The following is a 21,255-nucleotide window of genomic DNA, read 5'->3' as shown; positions in this document are numbered from 1 at the left end:
ATTGTCTAATGCCAATTGGCGGAGCTGTTTCTTCTACTCCATAAATATGAGGCCATAAATATCCATTTACAAGTATGAAGATCATAAATAAATAGAGGCCATTTATGGAGGCTGAAATATCAGGTTTGTTTTTTAAAAAGTAATTCTTAATGTAACATACATATAGTAGTATTTGAAAAGAATGTCTACCGCTCCCTCGGATTCTTTGTACGTTCGTATAAGAAGATTTATATGCATATATATTCTAGTAATTGATGAGTGCACCTCTAAATGAACCCTCTAATTTAATGGAAGTAAGCAATTATTTCAACCGTCATAGAGTTCTCTTTACTTACATTCCGACCAGTTTCGGATTTTCATCCATCTTCAGAGGTGAATTACTGATGTGGTTTCCTAACGGAGCGCTACAGACCAGATTAAGGCAAGTTCTTTTAGGTCAATACTGATAATTATCTGCTGATATAGTCTTCAAATAAGCCTTCGATCTAGTCTTACTATTATTGAAGGAAAAACCAAATATTTTATAAAATAGCCTCCGAATCAATAGGACTAGCTAGTTTTGCATATAAGACGACTTAAAAACAAAATGCTCAAAAAAGTGGTGATATCATATTTATCCGGTAAAGAAGAAAAAGTCGCCAGATAAAAGATGGATAGAAAACCTTACGTTAGGAGGATCTGAAGAGGTTGGAGGTGACTAACTGGAGAATAGGAGAGTTGATGAATAGCTGAAATTGGCAGTTATTTTTCATCCTATTAAAGCAGTTTTAAACTTTTAATATTAAATATAGGATAACGATAAAGGACAGTAATCAAAGGGTAATGATGAAAAATACGAGAACAGAAGAAAATAAAAGTAAATATAAAATGATAAAAAATGCATGCAAAAATTAACAAAATTGTAACTGAAATTATATTAAAGCTAAGGCACTGGACTTTATAAAATGTCATTAGAATTAATTCTATATTAAAGTTATGTTTTATGAATATGCATTGTATAGTTGTTTTTAGTTGTGGGAAATTATAATTTTTGCGTAACCATTCTGAAATTATGTTTTATTTACAATTTTAAATATACTGTTGAATTGGTTAACCTGCGTTCTAAATTTACCTCTCTGAGGAAGACTATTTTACGGTTACATGGTCCAATGTTAAATTCCAAATTGTTGAAGTTATTTCTTTTCTTCAGAATGTGATAGGTGATTAATAAAATTAATTTATCAGACTTTTATCTGCCCGCTAGAATGGCAGACAAATCGAAAACAACGCCAATTATTGGCATAAAACCTGTGCCTATGAAGTTGTTCGCTACATGGGAAGTTGACAGAACCCCTCCGAATTGTATTCCAAGGTGATAAAGTTTACTTATAGTTTATTAAAAAAAATTGCATTTTTTATAAGTAGACAAATAGAGGAATAATTCTAAAAGTGCTCAATGCTAAAGATATATAGGAGAAAAGATAAAGGTATACATATGACTAAAATTGGCAATAATCTTACTCCCCTTTGATGGTATGCGTTTGGAACTAATCTCAGAAAATTGAGTTTTATTTCTACATCTTCTCTTTCACATTAAAGAGGTGGAAATAGTGATCCTGGCAGATTGCTCTTGGGAATTAATTAAAAATCCTTTAAAGTCAAGAGCGTTTTGCTTGCTCTTATGCTATTTATGATTTAGTTTTCGATTAATATTGTATTAAATTAATGATCAGTGTTCAAACTAAAACCTGTTTGATTAAAACATGTATCAGGGCTGGTACTCAACGGAAAGGGGAAAACATTACAACCCATCCCCTCAGCAACTACTGGTATCGTGTTACGATAGGAATCAATGAAAAAAGAGACGAAAGTCTCTTGGATCTGTTGTTGCATTGTACCGTATTTTGATTTCAAATTAACCGACGTTTGCAGTATTCATTGATTCCTTGAGCGTGCTGCTTTGTAAATTTACTTAGGCGCCCAGTAGCGAGCGGTTAGAGGCGAGGCCCGCAAAGCCAAGATGTAATGTTGCAATGGGTTCGATTCCTGGTCTAACCCTTGGATTTTGTTTAATGATTAATAAAAAACATTGATAGGAAAGTATGTTTACAAATAGTCTCCGTCCACGACCCCCAATTCCCGTGGGACGTAAAACCCGCCTGAATAAATATTCTACATTACAATATAAAATTAGTGTCATAATGATGGCAATTTTATTACGATAAAAAAAGTATGTAGTAGATTTTGGTTGAACGTATTCATTTTTATTTTATAACTTTATTTTCCAGTAAATAATATTTACTATAGGAATACATTGATTTTTTAGTTTATTGAAAATTCTTTATTTTACAGACTTTGTTCTCTGACTTTAACTAGGCTGGTACTCTTAAAAACGTATGGCTCTGATATTTCTTCAATATCGTTAGCGGTGAAAATGCAGGTAAACTCATTTATTGCTGCGCTTTTCTGAGGCTCTTCATGATAAATTAATATATTACTTATTAATATTTGCAATGCGCTTATGAGATTTTAAACACAAAAAATTACTTTTTTTAAATAATTGTATGGACTTTTATATCTTATATTATCTTTCATATCTTATAAAATCACGATATTTTAATTTTAAGACCGCATAGAGTGTTTCTTTACATATGTCCGTTTCAAATAATAACATTATTAGTGAGCTGTTATGGGAAACCAGTTTCAGTCACTCCCTGATTGTATTTACAGGTGTATTAATTATTTTACATTTAATATAAACAAAAATACTACTGTAAAAATCGCTGCAGCTATACGAGGGTCGTTTGAAAAGTCCGTGCAAAAATAAAAACTACTTAATTTTTTGGGGTAAACCTTTTTTATTTTTCAACATAGTCTCCTTTTAGGCTTATACACTTCGTCCAACGCTGCTCTAGTTTGTTGATCCCTTCCGAATAATAGGATTTGTCCAAGTCTGAAAAATAGCCATTCGTTCCTGCAATCACCTCCTCGTTTGAATAAAATCTTTTTCCCGCCAGCCATTTCTTCATATTGGGGAACAAATAGTAGTCCGAGGGAGCCAAGTCTGGAGAATAGGGGGGATGTGAAACGAGTTGGAACCCTATTTCCATTAATTTTGCGACCACAACTGCTGAGGTGTGAGCTGGTGCGTTGTCGTGATGGAAAAGGACTTTTTTTGTGGGCCAATCGTGGGCGTTTTTCTTGCAGCTCGGTTTTCAAACGGTCCAATAACGATGAATAATATGCACCTGTAATAGTTTTACCCTTTTCCAGATAGTCGATGAGGATTATTCCTTGCGAATCCCAAAAGACAGTCGCCATAATCTTTCCGGCCGAAGGAACGGTCTTCGCCTTTTTTGGCGCAGATTCCCCCTTGGTAACCCATTGTTTAGATTGTTCTTTGGTCTCAGGAGTGTAGTGATGTATCCATGTTTCATCCACAGTGACGAAACGACGCTTAAAGTCCTGCGGATTCTTCTGGAACAGCTGCAAACCGTCCTTGCAGCACTTCACACGATTTCGTTTTTGGTCAAGCGTGAGCAATCGCGGCACCCATCTTGCGAATAGCTTTGTCATGTCCAAATCTTGATGCAAAATATTATGTACCCGTTCATTCGAGATGCCCACAGCACTAGCAATCTCACGCACCTTCACTCTTCTGTCATCCATCACTATATCATGGATTTTATCAATGATTTCTGGAGTAGTAACCTCAACAGGGCGTCCAGAACGTTCAGCGTCACTTGTGCCCATATGGCCACTCCGAAAATTTTGAAACCACTTATAAACTGTTCTAATCGAAGGTGCAGAGTCACCATAATGTTTATCAAGCTTCTCTTTAGTCTCCTGAGGCGTTTTGCCTTTCATAAAGTAGTGTTTAATCAACACACGAAATTCTTTTTCGTCCATTTTTTGAAAATCACTTGACTTCCTCGATTCAAACGAATGCCAAACACAAAGAAATAGACCGATCTGGCTGAAACTTGGTGTGTGTTCTTCCAAGAGATGCTACTAACTAAACATAACCTTGATACGCGCCAGTAGTGCTATCTCTCTGACTTTGCACGGACTTTTCAAACGACCCTCGTACTTGCTCCTTGTGATCGAAGGGGAAAATTTGCTTGGTCAATGTTGGTTTCGAAACTTCAATGTCACTTATGTGACTAGTCAAATCCAGTCAGTGTGCTCGTTTTGTAGAATTGGCAGTGTTACACCTATAGCTGCCACGGCCAAGTAAAAGGAGTTATAAGCATAGTGCCGACTTACACAGCAACTAGCCACCAGCGAAATGGATACTTACTAACTTCTTTTAAAAAACCCATCCAACATTTGTTCCAATAAAAGAATAATGAAAAGACTGAATTTACAGGCTAAATTCTGAGAGAGGATGGGCAAAGTTTGGATTACGGTCTAACGAAATTTTCGGTTGTCCTCCATACAGTGTGTAAAAGTGCTTGGCTAGTAGATATATTGTTTGGAGTATAGTTTTTGAAGAGATTTTTTTCAATGTTTACCTAATTTTTGACCAGCTGGTCTTGATAGATTCGTCAATCTTCTGGACTGTGGGATATCACATGCAGGGTTGGGCGCATAGTTATAATGCTGCTGTGTTGTAGCAACCTAATATATTTAGGCAACATCCCATTTTATTGTAATTGTTTATACTAGAATGACTTTCACTCTGTCTCTAACTTGATGTTTTCACAATATTGTCATGTTGATTTCAGGGCTCCAAAAGAACTCTTCGCTCAAATGAAATGGTGCTACCTTCCAATGGTCTTCTTGAAACAGAACTACAACTCAATTTTTCATTACAGGTAATTATTATCGTTGCAGAAATCCCAATAGAAAGAATTACATACAACACAATACCAATTACAAGCCATTTTATATTTTACTAACAACATATTATAGCAGTTGGTGAAGAAGTTCTGTAACACTCACAGTTCTAATATTAACCGTTTTAATATTTCGTTTTTATCAATTCCAGCATACTTTTACTGATTCTGATCGTAAAATTTGTTGTACAGATATTTTAGTGAATTTGATTTGGAAAAAGAATCTTACCTATCTGTTAATTATCTTATTGTTGACTTATAGCTCAGTTATAGATGACTTTTAAATTTTATTTATTTAAACTATGGCGTATATTCAACTTCTAAACATCACTCTTTAAGTAATCTGAACCATGTAGCCCAGTGTATTGTCAATTGTCCTTCATTGTGTTGCAGTAGTAACCATTCTTAAAATTACTTTATTGCTTTCTTGGGTGTTGATCAATCTATTGATCATGCTCAGGGTATATACTGGGTGATCCATTTAAAACGCACCAATCACTAATAACTTTTTAGTAAAGCGGAATTTCGAAAAAAACCCCTAAATAAACTATTTTTTTTTGTCTAGTTTTCAAATTTTTCACTCCCGATCCTGTATCTTAATTTTTGGCGGAGTTACGGCCAAAAACCTGATTGGAGTTTCATAAGGACCACTGGTTTTGACAGTGATTATGAAAACTACATAAAAAAAACTGTGAAAAATGACGTTGACTCCGTTTCGATATCCCTAATATTAGTTGAGACATTTAAGATCAAAGTAACAGTTTTATCTATTCGTGAACGGTTTTCAATATTAATTTTCCACCACGAATACACGTTTTGGGAGGTCCTCTGACTGCAAAAAATGTTATTGGTGACGCAAAGTAAAAAAATAATAATAATTTAAGATTTTAAATCATGTAGTGTAATGTAATGGTTGTGGGTGAATCAGGATAAATTTGTTTTATCATCAAATCATTTCAAATCAATTAAAAGCAATCATCACATCATTTTAATGCACCCAGTATGCAAGTCTTCTTGATCTATGATTACGGAAAGAATATCTTGTTAGGGTGTTGGTCTAGTGGTCAAGAGCGTGGTTTTGTAAGTGGGAGATCCCCACAGTTCGCATCCTGCGTGTGACTACATTTTATTAAAAAAAGTATTATGATGTATTAAGTATTATGAATGACTGCATACGCGGGATTTTATAGTATTTGAGCTCCTAAAAAAAAAAAAAAATTAAATCGGTTAGGTTTTACAAAAGTTATGGTAATTTAAAATATGAAAAACAAATTTCAGTTTAATGTCAAAATTACCTTATTTTTTTTTAAAGAAGCTGTTCAAACTGGGCACCATGAACGGATAGGCAAGCCAAAGCACTGGACTCCCACGCTCTGCTTGTAGCAGCACTTATGGTGGTAAAGTAACATCTAGGCAGGCTAGAGTTATTCGACGTTCAGGTTGTTTTTTCTATAAACGGTTGATGTAGAGTTTTAGGAAATCGATTAGCTGATACTTCCATACTTCTATAGAGAAAACTTAACTGGTGAAAGGTATCAAATTGTTTTAAGAGACATTTTGCCAGTTCTGCTTGAAGATGTTCCTCTACAAAGTCGGCTAGATTTGTATTTTCGACAAGATGGTTGCCCGGCACATAATGCGAGAGTTGTTCGACATTACCTGGACAGAAATTTCCATGAAAAGTGCTCAGGAACTCATTATCCGATTCAATGGCCACCTCGATCTCCGGACTTAACCCCAATGGACTATTTTTTTGTGGGTATATCTAAAAAATTAAGTGTATAGTTACCTTAATCTCGTCGCTTCAGTCGAAGATCTGGAACAAAAAAAAGTACTTTTAGAATTTATAATAAAAAATAGGGGTTCCCATTTAAAAAAAAAAGTTTGTTTCTCTAACCTGCATATCAGCAGCAGAATTTCGTTTTTTATAATATCATTAGATAGATACTACTCAAAAAATAAAGGGAGTTACGATTTGAAATTTTTTTTCCATCATCAATAATTACCGTGAAAAAGGGGGTGGACAACTTAGCCCGGACACCCTGTATATATATATACTGAATATATACTTACATTCATTTAGGCGCCACGGTAGCCGAGCGGTTAGAGGCGAGACCAGTAAAACTAATATGTATAGTGGTACTGGGTTCGATTCCCGGTTTTAGGCCTTGAATTTTATTTAGTGGTTAATAAAAGAAATTTACAGTAAAGTATGTTTATTAGTCGCCTCCGTCTACGACACTTAATTGGTAGTTGAACGTTAAGCCCCACCTGAAAAAATAGGCGATTACTTTACTTTTTTTTTATTTTTATACATTCATTTAGAACAGTGGTTCCCAACCTGTGGTCCTCAAGAACTAAAGTATGGTCCGTGAAACACTTAACATTTTTAAAATAATAATATATTTATTTGACATGCGGCCACGTGTGCAGCGACGGCGCGGTGAGTGGGACGTCGGGCGAGCTTAGAGAGCCTAAAAACAAGTCCAGGAGTCGACTAAAAGCAAATGATGGTGTGCGCGTCGCTTTGAGTAATCTCATCAATCCCAGGATTACCCATCTTGTTGAGAAAATGCAAGCTCAAAAAGCACATTAATATAACTGAAAACATAATCACAACGTTAATTAAAGTTTATATTTAAAATCTAAAAGTAGTTTATTGTGATATTGAACCTGTAGTCCCTGATAACCAAAAAATATTAAAATGGTCCCTGGTCATAAAAACGTTGGGAACCACTGACTTAGACTGACAAGGTTTTTTAAAAATTAAATTTTCAATTAACAATGTAGAACAGAAGTATAACCAGTGGTGGATTTCCGGAAAGGCGAATGCGTGTGCATAGAGCCTCTTATTAGAATCTTTGAGACCTTAAATCTCAATTCTATAAAGAAGATAACTCTATCACTGACATAAATTGCATTGTTTCCTTGATAACAGTTTTTGAGACATAGGTTAAATTTTGAAGGATTTCATTTCCATCTAAATTTTAAATCTTTATATCTCTTCTCCTATTCATTCGATTTAAATGAAACCTTTACCAAAATGTTAAGAATAGATAACTCTATAACTGATATGAATTGCTTTGTATTCTTGATTATATTTATTGGGATATAAGAGGTTAAAATCAGAAGGATTTCATTTCTATCGAAATTTATATCTCTTCTCCTATTCATTCGATTTCAATGAAACCTTTACCAAATGGTTAAGAATAGATAACTCTATAACTGAAATAAATTGCATTTTTTTTCAGTGTAGTTTTTCAGATAGAAGAGGTAAAAATTGGAAGGATTTCATTTCCATCGAAATTTCACACCTTTATATCTCTTCTCCTATTCATTTGATTTCAATGAATCCTTTACCAAAATGTTAAGAATAAATAATTCTATTTCTGAGATAAATTGCATTGTTTTCTAGATTACAGTTATTGAGATATAAGAGGTTAAAATTAGAAGGATTTCATTTCCATCAAAATTTTAAACCTTTACATCTCTTCTCGTATTCATTAGAATGCAATGTAACCTTTACCAAAATGTTAAGAATTGTTAACTCTATAACCGGTATAAATTGCTTGGTTATCTTGATTATAGTTATTAAGATATAAGAGGTTAAAATTAGAAGGGTTTCATTTACATCGAAATTTTTGACCTATTTGAAAATTTTTCACCTATTTATTCCATTTCAATAAAACCTTTACCAAAATGTTAAGAATTTTTAACTCTATAATCGGTATAAATTGCTTTGTTTTCTAAATTATAGTTACTGAGAGATTAAAATTTTAAGGATTTCATTTCTATCGAAATTTTAATCATATATATCTCTGCTCCTATTCATTCGAATTCAATGAAACCTTTACCAAAATTTAAGTAAAGTGAACTCTATTACTGATATTAATTGCATTGTTTTCTAGATAATAGTTATTGAGATAGAAGGGGTAGAAATTTGAAAGGTTTCATTTCTATCGAAATTTAAATCCTTCATATTTTTTCTCCTATTCATTCGATTTAAATGAAACCTTTACCAAAATGTTAAGAATTGTTAACTCTATAACCAGTATAAATTGCTTTGTTTTCCAGATTATAGTTATTGAGATATAAGAGGTTAAACTTGGAAGGATTTCATTTCCATCGAAATTTCAAACTTTTATATCTATTCTCCTATTCATTCGATTTCAATGAAACCTTTACCAAATGGTTAAGAATAGTTAACTCTATAAATGAGATAAATTGCTTTGTATTCTTGATTATATTTATTGGGATATAAGAGGTTGAAATTAGAAGGATTTCATTTCCATCGAAATTTCAAACTTTTATATCTCTTCTCCTATTCATTCCATTTAAATGAAACCTTTACCAAAATGTTAAGTAAAGTGAACTCTATCACTGATATTGATTCCATTGTTTTCTATATTATAGTTGTTGAGATTAAAGAGGTTACAAGTTGAAGGATTTCACTTCCATCGAAATTTCAAACCTTTATATTTCATCTACATATCATTCGATTTCAATGAATTCTGTACTAACATTTCGAGAATAGCTAGTTCTATAACTAATGTACTTTGCATTGTTTTTTTGAATATAGTTATTGAGATAAAGGAGATTACATTTTGAATGATTTCTTTTCCATCGAATATCAAACCTTTAGGTCTTTTCCTATTCATTCGATTTCAATGAATACTTTACCAAATGTTTAAGAATAGTTAACTCTATAACTGATATAAATTAAATTGTTTTCTTGATTATACTTATTGTGATATACGAGGTTACAATTTGAAGGATTTCATTTCAATCCAAATTTCAAACCTTTATGTTTCTTGAAGAGATTCTCCGCCGGCGAATGAACTTAAACTGACTATTTTTATTTAAAAATAAAAGAAACAAAATCATTGATGTAAGCATTTTTTTAAAAAGTTTTTGATTTTTAGCCTCATAATTTTCTTGATTTTTTATAACGTTTTTCTTTTTAACCTGTGAAACGCCAAATGGTACACAAATCAGCAAATGCCCAACATTTCATTCATATTTCTAGTATCATATTTTTTTAGAATATATTAGATGTTACAGACCCTTATGCTGGCCATTTTTGTGCATAAAATATTTATTCAGTTAATTTAGCACCCATTTACTTTAGATTGATTGTAATAGAAGGTATTAAACTATTCATGCACTGGTTTGAAAAAAATGTTAATGAAAATACTCGTATTATTATTTTGACGTTAAAAATTACAAATGCATATACCAACGTACATACCGATTTAATTTTATTTTTTGTCATCTGATTTAAGTGCAAATTTAGCGCAGCAGAAGGAAGTAAAAATCGTCGATTTAAGATCATTGTTCAATTAAACTGATTGGTACTTTACTTAAATAGTAGTTAGGCAATCATAATAATATCTAATTAATAATTAATCTACTTTGTTAATGTTAAATTTTAATTTAGTTTCCTTCAATTACATTCTAAATATAGATGTTCTCTTCACAATGTTTTTGAACTATTCTGAAATATTGACACTAAAGGTGGAAAACACTTGCCTGTTTAAAAGTCACTTTGTGTTTCAGTACCCTCATTTCTTGAAGAGGGATGGTAACAAGCTGCATGTGATGCTCCAGAGACGTAAACGCTACAAAAATAGGACGATCCTTGGCTATAAAACACTGGCCCATGGTGTCATTAATATGGCGCAAGTAAGATTTTTTTCCTACTTCTTTTAGGTTACGAGATGTCCGTTTTACTTATTTTTGTACCGTATGAAATAAAACATCATTGTGATTGTATGCGCAGTGTTGGAAAAGCAGACTTATTTTCTCAAAAGAAGTTGTTTAACTTTTTTAAACATTTGTTTTTGGGCGTTCGCCTATCTTCAGGAGATCTGATAAATGTGTAATATACACTACCTAGCAAATTCACAACGTCGTCCAGATCTGGACGAACTTCCAGCTAATAAATCAAGTTTCAGTTAAGTAATGGAGTCCTGGTGAATTCCAAGAGGTAATCTTAGGATGGATGAATGGAGTAAGAATTGACGATATAAGAAAAGAGATGTGGGTTCAAGAGAGCAGTTCAATAAGGTTAGTTAGTTAAGTTAGTACGCTCTCGTGTAAAGGATAAGCTCAAAGAGATGGCCTAAGAGAGTATTGCGCAGAGCGAAGAAAAGAGGTTAGAGCAGCGTGTTGGTAGGTTTAGAGTGAGAATCCTGAAAGTGAAGTTGATTTGTTGTTATCTTCTTACCGGAAATTGTTACAAATCTTGGATCTAATGGGTTATTTCGCATTGAATTAACTTTTGATAGTTTCGGAAACAATTTTAAGATAAAATTGATGTTTTCTCGCTAAAAGCGGACATTTCATGTAGTACAATTAGATGCTACGCAATTCATAAAAAGTAAAAATATAAAATTACAGGTATTACAAAAGCAGATGGAGTTAGAATTGGATCTAGTGAACGACATAAAAGAAGCTAAAGGTAACAATGGCGTTGCAGCGAGGGTTTCAGTATGTGCTCTCAACAGCCAACCTGTTGATTATGAAGGCTCCACTAAAACTATTCAGCATTCACGTAATTTTATAGTGTTTCTCAAAAAAAAAAATAGTTTATCATTATTATTATTAGTATTTGATTAAGGCTCGTCAACATCTGATATATGTTGATGCCATATTTTGTTATTACTATTAAGAATGATAGTAGGGAAGGGATAGTTCAGTGGTTAGCATATCCCCAGTGCTTAGATTTTCTTTTTCTAGTAGCTTCCTACAGCTTATTGTTTGTGATTAATAGTGTTGCCTAACGAGAGGCCGGCAGTGCACTGAAAAAAGGTCAGTGACCTCGGATATTGACGCGCCATTGAAAGGAAAGGAGAAAAAAAAGAGAATGATAGTTTATATGTACATAGAGTTTCCTGGGTTTCGGAAAAAATGTTGATGATCACGTTTAAAAAAAAAGGGATTGGCTTGTCGATTCCCTCTACAAAGGAAGTAAACATTATGTTTCTGGGCTAGAGTCACTCGCAGAAACTTGACAGCTACTGACCAAGTCAGCACTGACCCCTGAAACTGAAGCACTGGTTTGCGCTTTGTGCAAAAAAGTAGCCTCACTCTTGGATGTATTTAACTCTATCTTGTGTAGGCTTAAATAGATGGCGTTGTACAGATTCGACTATTTTTGTATACTGTTTCTTATCTAAGCTTACAAGGAAGACTCACTGATTTTCGTTAGACTAAGCTTGCGTACTACATGAATTCAGCGCCTTTAACTAACTATCCGAACCGATCGAACTCTAATACTGCCTTAGCTACCCCTCCTGTACTGAATATCTTCCTTTTTTACTTTCTCACACACTCTCTCTCATCCCTAACCTATTAACTATAACTTACAAAATCCGGATGGAAGATCCTACCAACCTAGGAAGAATCAATCATACGATCTCCCTCCAGTGAGTAAACAATAAAACCTGGGTCTTACCGTGGATTAATCGAAAAGCCCTTGTTCAGTTTACAATTTATAATCACATTGAATGCACATTGCATCACATTAAGTCTGAATGAGTATTCGGGCATCGTTCTAACAATAGAATTGTAACCGACTCTAGCGGTTACGGGGCAGAAGGATTTTAACAAAACTTTGATTCTTATATCTCAGTTGGTTTATTTACAAATTACAATACTACATACAGCTTCATACATACTGGGTTAACCAGCTACAAACACTTATACTGCCTTAACCGACAGACACACTCTCGTTCACACCACGGACCCTAACTAACTAAACTACTTAATTCCTACGTGTTAATCATAATTGAAATATTTAATAACCATACATTTAATAATAACTGAAAAACTATCTCTTAAAATATTAGGCTACAATAACTACTACTAGTACAGTACAATAATAGGCGAAACTTCTTGAAATGCAAGTCTCTCCCGCCAATCCTACACCCCCATACAAAACTCACCCACCGCGGCCGAGAACGCCTCCTCAAGTAGGATGTCAGTGCGGGACTTTCACTCAACCTCTTTCTCTAATCTTTATCTCTTTTTGGTCTCTACGGACACATACTACATGTAGTGCACCACTCTCTGGCCTAGGCCTCTCTGACTAGCCACCTGGTTGACCACACTCTCTCACCATACGCACGTGCCCCCACTACTTCTCTATTCGCTGTGCTTGTGATGCTACATATATCGATTACAGAATTACACTATCATTGCCATACATTTGAAAATAGAACCCCAATCAGTTCAATCTGGTCAACAGATTATCCATGATAGCCTCGGCAACCCTCTTGGGGAAGCCTTTCCCCGATAGTACTACTAAAGTTATGCTCAGAAGTTAAGTTCAGAAAAACAATTTAAAACTGGCATTATATATTATTGTCCAAGCCGTAGGGAATCTTCGACGTTGATTTGATGTGCTTTCATGTCGTGATGTGACTGCCAAACTAAGAGTTATCACTTTTGACCTTTCTACACCTGTGAGTCAAGCAATCTTATCCTCAATACATTTATATTTAGAATAAAACGGAGAAAATGGTATCAATAATAATTTCAGTGCAGGGAAAGTCGTGTGAGTGCTTATCGGATTTTTTTTTTTGCAGCTAGAATAGGTGAATTCTCTGATGATGAAGAAGAATTTAGTAGCAATGATGAAGGCTCAGACTCAGAGCCGATGCTGGAAGATAGGAGAGTTAGGAAAGATAGTATACAGCCTAGTACTGTCAGAGTGAGTCTTCTGATAATAGATGAAGTAGTTTCAGAATTTTAAAGTTCCGTTAATAATTTTTGTGTTACTTCAAATTTTCAGCAAAGAAACCTAAAACAAAAGTTTATATCTTTACTGAAACGATTTAGAGTAAATGAAGATTTACACGGCTTGGATACAGACAGAGAAGTGATAAGCAGCAAGCTTGCAGGTGCATATGCACTTACTTATGTTAACACCAACCTTAATCTCATCAAAACAAAAAAATCCCTAATCTGATATTCAGTTGTTCAAATCAAACTTTCTCATTCCGAAAGTATTACGTTTGTAGCAAATTTTACAAAAATTAGCTTTCCACTGGAAATTTACGTTTTGAGGTTCTTTGATAAAAAAATTATGGACAGTAAGAGAGTAGTAATTGTGTTCGTGAGTAGAGTATCCATTAAATTTTGCATTACTTGAACTTCGTGCAATAAATTTACGAATATCTATAATTTTATTTCGAAAATATCTTCAGCTAACTTTTTGAGATTTTCTAAGTGATTACAACTTAAACAACATATCTCTGCAGTAAGTACACCAAATTAGAAGAAAATCGGTTAACCGAAAGTACGTATTTACCAAGTGTAATGGTCTACAAAATTTTATAGTCTGAAAAGAAAGGTTTTGGTCAAACCTACCAACCGGAAGTTCCATTTTACAGATTGATTTTCTCTGTTTTATCTGTTGCGATTTTTTTTTAACAAACGACTCAACGATTCTTAAGGGTGTTGTGCAGTGGATATAGAGCGTGGATTTGCCAGTGGGAGATTCTCAGGTCGAATTCTGCGTGTAGCTACTTTTAATTTGTTAAACAAAAAATGTAGTGTAAAATAATAGTAATGTATGGGCTTCCGCTCTCGTCCATGACAGCACCTAATTGTTAGGTAGTTGGGCGTTAAATTTTAAAAAAATAAGCGATAATTTTACTTACTTTCCTTAGACTGTTGATTTGTTTCTTCGTCTCTATGGACAAAATTATCTCCAAATAACTTAAATCTATATTTAAAAATTTATCCTTATTTCTCATAGATTAAAGGTTTTTTAAACTCTGATAGAAAGTGTTTAATAAAAGGTTCTGGTTTGTATTAATTACTGTTTCCTTCCGGTTAAACTTATTAATATCCCATAAAATTAATAAGAAATAATGTGTTGTCAATATTCTGTGTTTGAAAACTATTTCTTTTGTATCAGGTGGTGAAATGGATCCAACTGAAATTGAAGATTTATTTGAAGAACTTGACTTAAGTGACTCTGGCCCTGAAGTAGACACCATGAGCATTTCGTCCACACCAAAACCATCGCTTCGTCCATATTTTTCTTCATCCCGATCTTTAGTTAATGACAATCTCAACCCTCAAGGTAAAGCAATTCGTTTTGTTTTTACTCTTCACTCCTAATTAATAATTTATTAATTCCTAAGAAAATATTATTGTTTTATTGTTACTTATTTTGCAGGAGTACAGGAATAAACAGAACCTCTACAATATTTGTATTTCTAAATGGCAGAGATTGCCTATTTTCTATCTGTCAGTTGTTTTTTTGTGTTTTAAATATATGTTTACCAATGCCCTTGACACATTACAATGAAACCATTACTTAGTTGGAATCTAAAGAATAGAACAAAATTATCCATTAAATCCTAATCTTCGTCAATTCAACAGGTAATCTATGAACATGTACAAGGGTTTTTAATTCTACTAGCCAACTTAGACATTGTTAATTGAAGTTTTTTTTTGTTGTCTTGTAAACAATGAAAATAATGTGGTCAAAGTGGATTTTTGTTTTCAGTTATATTTTCATAAAAATTGATCATTGGTTGTCTCAGCACTTAATGACTATTAAAAATACAAATATTTAGATGAAGTAAATAACCAGGTGATGTCTAATTTGTTATTTCTTGTTGTAATTATAAAAAAAAAGTTAACAGAAAATAAAGAAGTAAGCAAAGAAAATAACAGAAGTTATCATCGGTTTGTTCAACATAGCATACTCATTTTTCTTTAATTCTGTTCGGTTCTTTCGCATTTTATCCTGTAATTTAACTTATAATTTGAAATGCACGGAAAAATACTTTTCAAAAAGTGTCACAATAGGATAGAATTGTGGCAACTCATAAAAAGTGTCACATCATAAATAGTATTGTGTCAACTCTGCTTTGTTGATGAATTGCCAGTTATTTTAGAATATTATGTGAAATCTAAAACTTTTAGAAACCGGTTACACAGTTTCCACGTTCTTCGCGGATGGCAATTTGTTCCTTTCTCCTCATTGTTATCAGTTTATAATTTTTTTTTTCTTATTGTGCCTCATCATGTTGTACATCATGTGAAGTTTATCTGAATAAACTCTCAGAATATTCACTTTCTAAACGTGACCATTGTCGTTCTCAAATTCGTATTTTTGTGAAATTTGTATTTTAGGTTTAATAAAAAAATCATAAGATCCAAAATCTCAAAAGATAAAAAAGGCCTTTCGCTAAATGAAATTTCTACTTTGAAATTTCCACAATTTTCCATACGCTCATTTTGTCGGACACAAACGGACAGAGAACAATTCCCAAAAAACTGCTTTTTCTGATTCTGGGCCCCCAAAATGTTCTCTCTTACCAGCACAATATCCAACTTCTGTAACATTATTTGAATTATACTTTTTAAGAATTTCATTTTAAGAAAATAGTTTTTATTTCTAGGTTTGTAATAAATATGTTTTCAGACAGTTCTGGTTTAATAAGAAAAAATTATTTTTCTTCCAAGAATTCCGTATAATTGATGCTATACATTGGAAAAAAATTTTAATAGTGTCCAAAATACAGAAGAGAAAGTGATGTGTCAGTATCTTTGTCAGATAAGTTGGGTGGCTCGTATTAAACATTTTATCACTGTGAAACTTTTATTGGATACCTTGTCACTTGTGATGTCCACCCAACATCTGAATATAACTTTAAAATATATTATTACAAATGGTTATGTGTGGTTTGTTTTACACGCGTATTTCTTTTCTAAATTCAAATAATACGAAAAAAAAAGATTATGAAATTTTTGATTCCTCACGTTTAGTAGCATTTTGTTTGGGGATTTTATTTTTAAAGTACGATAAGAAGTAAGTAAGTGCTGAAGTGAGTGAGTAATACAATTTTCAAGTGTAAAAATCTTAGGATTTGAATTTATAAAAAACCTTAAAAAATTACCTACCAGCCATACACATCCAAGTTACTGTTTTGCATATTCCACTGACCGGATCGAGAAAATTCGAAGTCTTGAGGTCAGGAGTCACGTTTTAATTCAAGAAAGCTCATAAATTTTAAAATTTGATATCTTATGAATTAATAATTCAATTTTTATGTTTTCGCTCACCATTTGCTTTTAAAAAATTCCTTTAAAATATTAGCAAAAAAAAGAGTAAAATGCTTTCAAATGCAGGTGATTGCACATGGATTAGAAAAAAATATTGCATCATATCACTGATTTTTTTTGTTTTTGTTTACTTGATGAAAGTCTGTTTTAAAAAATAATCTGAAAATGGAAAGTTCAAATATAGTGAATTTAATCAAACAAACCACTGCTGAACATTTCATAAAATAAAATTACCGAGGAGGAAGTGATTGATATTTGATTTATTTTTACCAAATCTGGGCTAACTTGGATTCAATTTTGTAGATTATTAAAATAACAGTTTTAGAATAGGTAAAATAGATAATTTACCTTAGTAAAAGAGTCATCTTGGTAAAAAAAAAAAAAACTTGATCTTTTGAATACTAGTTAATAGGTTTTATATTATTTTTTGACTGTTATTTTGTTTATCATTATTATCTATTATTGTTTTCACGCTTTAATTTACATATTAAGAGACTGTATGCATAATATTTTCTGCAACGGTTGTACTATAAACTGATATGTGTGTCATTGTTTATATTGTTTAGGAGACCTCTACTTAAAGAAAGGGTTAATTAAAGTGAACTCTGTTGTAAGATTCAATTGAACTAAAAAAATGAGAGTGTAATAAAACAAATATTTATTTATATTATTTATTATTACGTTCATAAGTGTTGAGTAGTTTTTACATTTGTGTTACAAGTTGATTTTAAAGATGTACGTAATAATTGAAAGTTATCACTTTATTTATAATTGAAATTTTAATTATTCTGATTTGTGGAAATTATATAGACTTTATGATTTTCCCCGTGTATCTTTTTTTTTGTACTTAACGTTCACAAATAAATTTAAAAATGGGAAACACGTTTTCATATATGGCAATAACAACTTAATCTGATCACACAGATTCTCCACAACTCCTCCAAAATGATTTTTCATTGAAATATTTAAAAAAATAGGTGTTTTCAGTGAAAAGAAAAACGGAAAAATTCGAGAACCCTATTCTGTGAAGTTGCCCTTTTAGTTGACCAATTTTCTTCAACACAGTTTACTAGAAGAAGAATATATTTATTGCTATAAGAATACACCCCACGAGAACATATGATCGTTTGAATAGTGAAATTGTTTGATTTGGCTCTCTTAAATAATCAGTTCTATTTAAGTGATTTAATAACTATTTAAAGGCGAAAAATAAGGCATTTGTCGACGGAACGACCCCCGAAAAGGGAAGAAAAATCAAATCCAGTTTTTTGATCTTTGAACATTTAAAATCGTGTTAAGAAGTGTTGCAAGTGCTTTTGCTACATAAAATAGCTGTAAATTAGTGAGGAGTGAAATTACTGAAGATTTAAGCCTGGTTAAGATGTCAGCCAACAGCGGGGGCTTCGAGCCCCCGCCAACAACTAAAGAACCAGATAAGTCTAGCGTTAATCCTATGATTTTAAATAACATAGACGTAAACAAAGATATTAATGTGAGTAATATAGTGGCGGAGCAATCGATTTCTACATCTGCTAAATCAAACCCAGCTAATTCTATTTCGCATGAAACATCTCGAGGTCATAAAAGATCTAGTGAGATTATCCCAAATACCATAAATAAAGTTCAAGTACATGAGGTTAAACCCGAGGCTAAAAAGTATCTACCTCCTAATAAGTCTGAGTATATTAGCAAAGCAACAAAAAATCGCTATCGCAACTCGGATAAGGGTCCTTTCGTCGTTAACCTAGAGGGTAATCGGGGTAATCTAGGTAAGATCCATAGAATGACTCTGGGAAAGTGGCTCATAAAGTCCTCTAGTGCTCAAAAGGACGCTATTGTTGAAATATCAGTGTCAGGGTTGAACAGGATGAAAATTATCGCAAGTAGTGCTGAGGCGGCGAATGCTCTATTAAATTTGCATATCCTCAGAGAACGCGAAATTGTGGCGTACATTCCTAATTTTCGCGTGCAAAGCACTGGAGTGATCAGAGATATTGATACGGATTTAGAGGACAATGAAATTATATCGGAACTCGTATCACCTTTCACACCTATTAGCGTCAGGCGTCTCACTCGAGAAAAATATATAAATGATAAAGTATTGACGGAAAAATTGCCCATTTAACTGTTAGCCTGGAGTTGACATTCTCAGTATTTCAATTAAAATAATAACTTTTGCAAAATAAAAAATAATTAAATAATGTACTTACAAAATAATAAGGTACATGATAGAAAAATAAATTAAAATTTAGCTCTAAAAATTTCGCATATTGCACAAAAAAGGAAAGAACACAAAACAAATCTCCTAAATAATGGAAACAGAGTTCCTCAACTTTTCAAAATATTGATTATTAATATTGAAAATGTACACAAGGTATGTTATACTGGAGAAACCCGAAGTATAAATTGTCATAAATAATTTACAAAATCTAAAATGGATTGAAGTTAAACGAGCGTTGAAGCATTTCAAGGCGTAGTAGTTTCTAAATCTGCAACAATTTTCTCGTGAGTAGCATGCTGACATTGACTATCAATTTGAAAACCAATTTGCTTCAGGACATTTGAAAAAAATCTCACTTGTGTTCAAAATTCACCCAATGAGGAAATCAACTTATTGAAAACGCAAAAAAAAAAACTTTCCAAATGGAAGTAAAATTATTTTTCATCATTTCAACCAATTAATACTTAGTCTAAAAACAATCCCAATTTTCCAATCCCTCCAGTAAAGAAACCTAATATTTTGAAAGTTAGCTGGGGTACACGCAACACCATAAGAAAGCTGGGTATTGCGTTAAATGACCTTTGTAAACGGCAATTGTAACTAATTCTGTGAGCTCTGATCAACTTCCAGTTCTGATATGCTTGTGATAAGTCTAACTTGCTGAAAACTTTACATCACTGAACTGCATTTAACCCATCAAAGCCTAAGTTGAATTTTGCCACATTTAATAGAATTCTGTTCATTCTAGACAATCAATTTAGATTTTCTCTTTTCTATTGTGTACGTTAGTGTATGCTATTCGTAATAAGGGACGGAAAATCATAATAACTAGTGTTTTCAGTTAGTTACGCTTTTTTGAAAAAACCTGTTCCAATCAGCTTGGACACTAGTTTATTGTTAGCAATTTTTTAGTTTATTAACTATGTCATAATTTTTGTTTTTTATATGAAACACAATAACCAATAGTTGTTATAAATTATGTATCAATAACAAATTTCAAGGCTTAAATTTATACTTATAAAATCACTTACAAAGGCTGTGTTACCATTTGGTCACATCAGGTCTTTGGACTACTATTTCATTTTTTTTGTTTTTCCAATAATGCACATTTCAAAGTCAAAGATGGGCTAATATTCGAGGAGGTCTTAAACTTACTACAATAACAACGAATCCGATGATGAATTTGTTGGTGAGCCGGAATTTTTTATTGTTCCACCTGAAGCGGCTGTAATTACAGTGATGACGAAATGGGTGGGGGGAAGCACATTAGATTGGAAACGCGGAATTGAGGTAGTCCGTTGGAATGACCATTCCGCAATTACTTTAGCAAGGATATTTCCACTTGGAACAGTCAATAGGTATTGCCATGTGAAACAAAAATATATGCATTTCTCGCCCGAATGTTACAGTAACATGGGCGGAACTGATGGATGAAGATATAATGGCTTACTGAATAAATATACGTGGTAAGAAATGGTGGTGGCCCATATTCACGTGGCGAGTGGGTGCAGTGCTTCACAATGCTTGGGTGTTTTATAAAAATCACTTCATGTAATGTACCAAATTATCAATGTAATGTACCAATAGAATTCCGAGGACGGTTGTGATGAGTTACCTAACAAATTATAAAACGGCTTCAAAAAAACAGGACTTCCTTCAATATACACATTAGATGAAGATCTGAGATATGATCTGATGATCTGGGACACTTTGTGATTCTGGTGCCAAATGATAAAAGAAGATGTATAAATGGAGGATGTTCATCTGTGGGCACAATGTAGAAAAAACGAAGTACGCTTGTGAATACCTTGTTTTGAAACACACCGAACAAATAGGTGCAATTTTTATGTTAAACATTTTTTTAAATAAGGAAAGTTTTTTCAGTATTTATAATCAAGTAAATGAGGCATTTTTGTTGAAAAAAAAGATGGCGTATACCAGTACCCTATTGACCTGATGCAACCATATGGTCACAGGCCATTAACAGAGATTGGCGAATAATATCTTAATTAATTTACGTTTTCTATATTATTAGCAACCTATTTGATAGATAAAATAAAAAAGTTTTGAATAATTCAAAAAAAAAAAAACTCCGGCTTTGAAGGGTTAATGTTTCAATTAATGATCCAT

General features: G+C 32.8%; 1 protein-coding gene and 1 long non-coding RNA gene across 4 annotated transcripts; one reads left to right on the top strand and one right to left on the bottom strand.

Moving 5' to 3' along the window:
* The first annotated feature begins 529 nt into the window (after positions 1–529).
* KrT95D (phosphofurin acidic cluster sorting protein KrT95D) lies at positions 530–17,734 on the top strand. 2 transcript variants are annotated; one of them, XR_012460372.1, is made up of 10 exons: positions 530–1,351; positions 2,332–2,419; positions 4,707–4,796; positions 10,374–10,499; positions 11,217–11,370; positions 13,406–13,530; positions 13,612–13,720; positions 14,743–14,910; positions 15,007–15,212; positions 15,340–17,734. XR_012460372.1 is itself a non-coding variant. In XM_074134330.1 (9 exons), the coding sequence occupies exons 1-9, from the start codon at positions 1,245–1,247 to the stop codon at positions 15,018–15,020; spliced, it is 981 nt and encodes a 326-aa protein (XP_073990431.1). In that variant the 5' UTR covers positions 530–1,244; the 3' UTR covers positions 15,021–17,734. The 2 variants fall into 2 exon arrangements, 1 of the variants encoding a protein (XP_073990431.1); XM_074134330.1 differs by having other exon boundaries at positions 15,007–17,734.
* Positions 3,884–21,034, bottom strand: LOC141457402 (uncharacterized). Of its 2 annotated transcripts, none has more exons than XR_012460373.1 (5): positions 20,157–21,034; positions 6,891–7,088; positions 6,607–6,633; positions 6,113–6,476; positions 3,884–6,018 (listed from the first exon to the last, which is right to left on the bottom strand). It is a non-coding gene; the product is annotated as an uncharacterized lncRNA (long non-coding RNA). The 2 variants fall into 2 exon arrangements; XR_012460374.1 differs by lacking the exon at positions 20,157–21,034 and adding an exon at positions 7,159–7,403.
* Positions 21,035–21,255: the final 221 nt, after the last annotated feature.

This window comes from Rhodnius prolixus, unplaced genomic scaffold, assembly GCF_049639745.1.
Source record: "Rhodnius prolixus isolate KJV_2025 unplaced genomic scaffold, Rpr scaffold_16, whole genome shotgun sequence".
Lineage (NCBI taxonomy): Eukaryota > Metazoa > Arthropoda > Insecta > Hemiptera > Reduviidae > Rhodnius > Rhodnius prolixus.
The sequence above is the reverse complement of the archived record's forward strand: the minus strand, read 5'-3'. Positions and strand labels throughout refer to the sequence as shown.

Bases quoted from the DNA above. Each gene is read 5' to 3' on its own strand.
- KrT95D (XM_074134330.1), top strand. From the start codon at position 1,245: ATGGCAGACAAATCGAAAACAACGCCAATTATTGGCATAAAACCTGTG. The intron at 11,371-13,405 runs GTAATTTTATAG...TTTTTTTTGCAG, and splicing joins TAAAACTATTCAGCATTCAC to CTAGAATAGGTGAATTCTCT. The intron at 13,531-13,611 runs GTGAGTCTTCTG...TCAAATTTTCAG, and splicing joins TACAGCCTAGTACTGTCAGA to CAAAGAAACCTAAAACAAAA.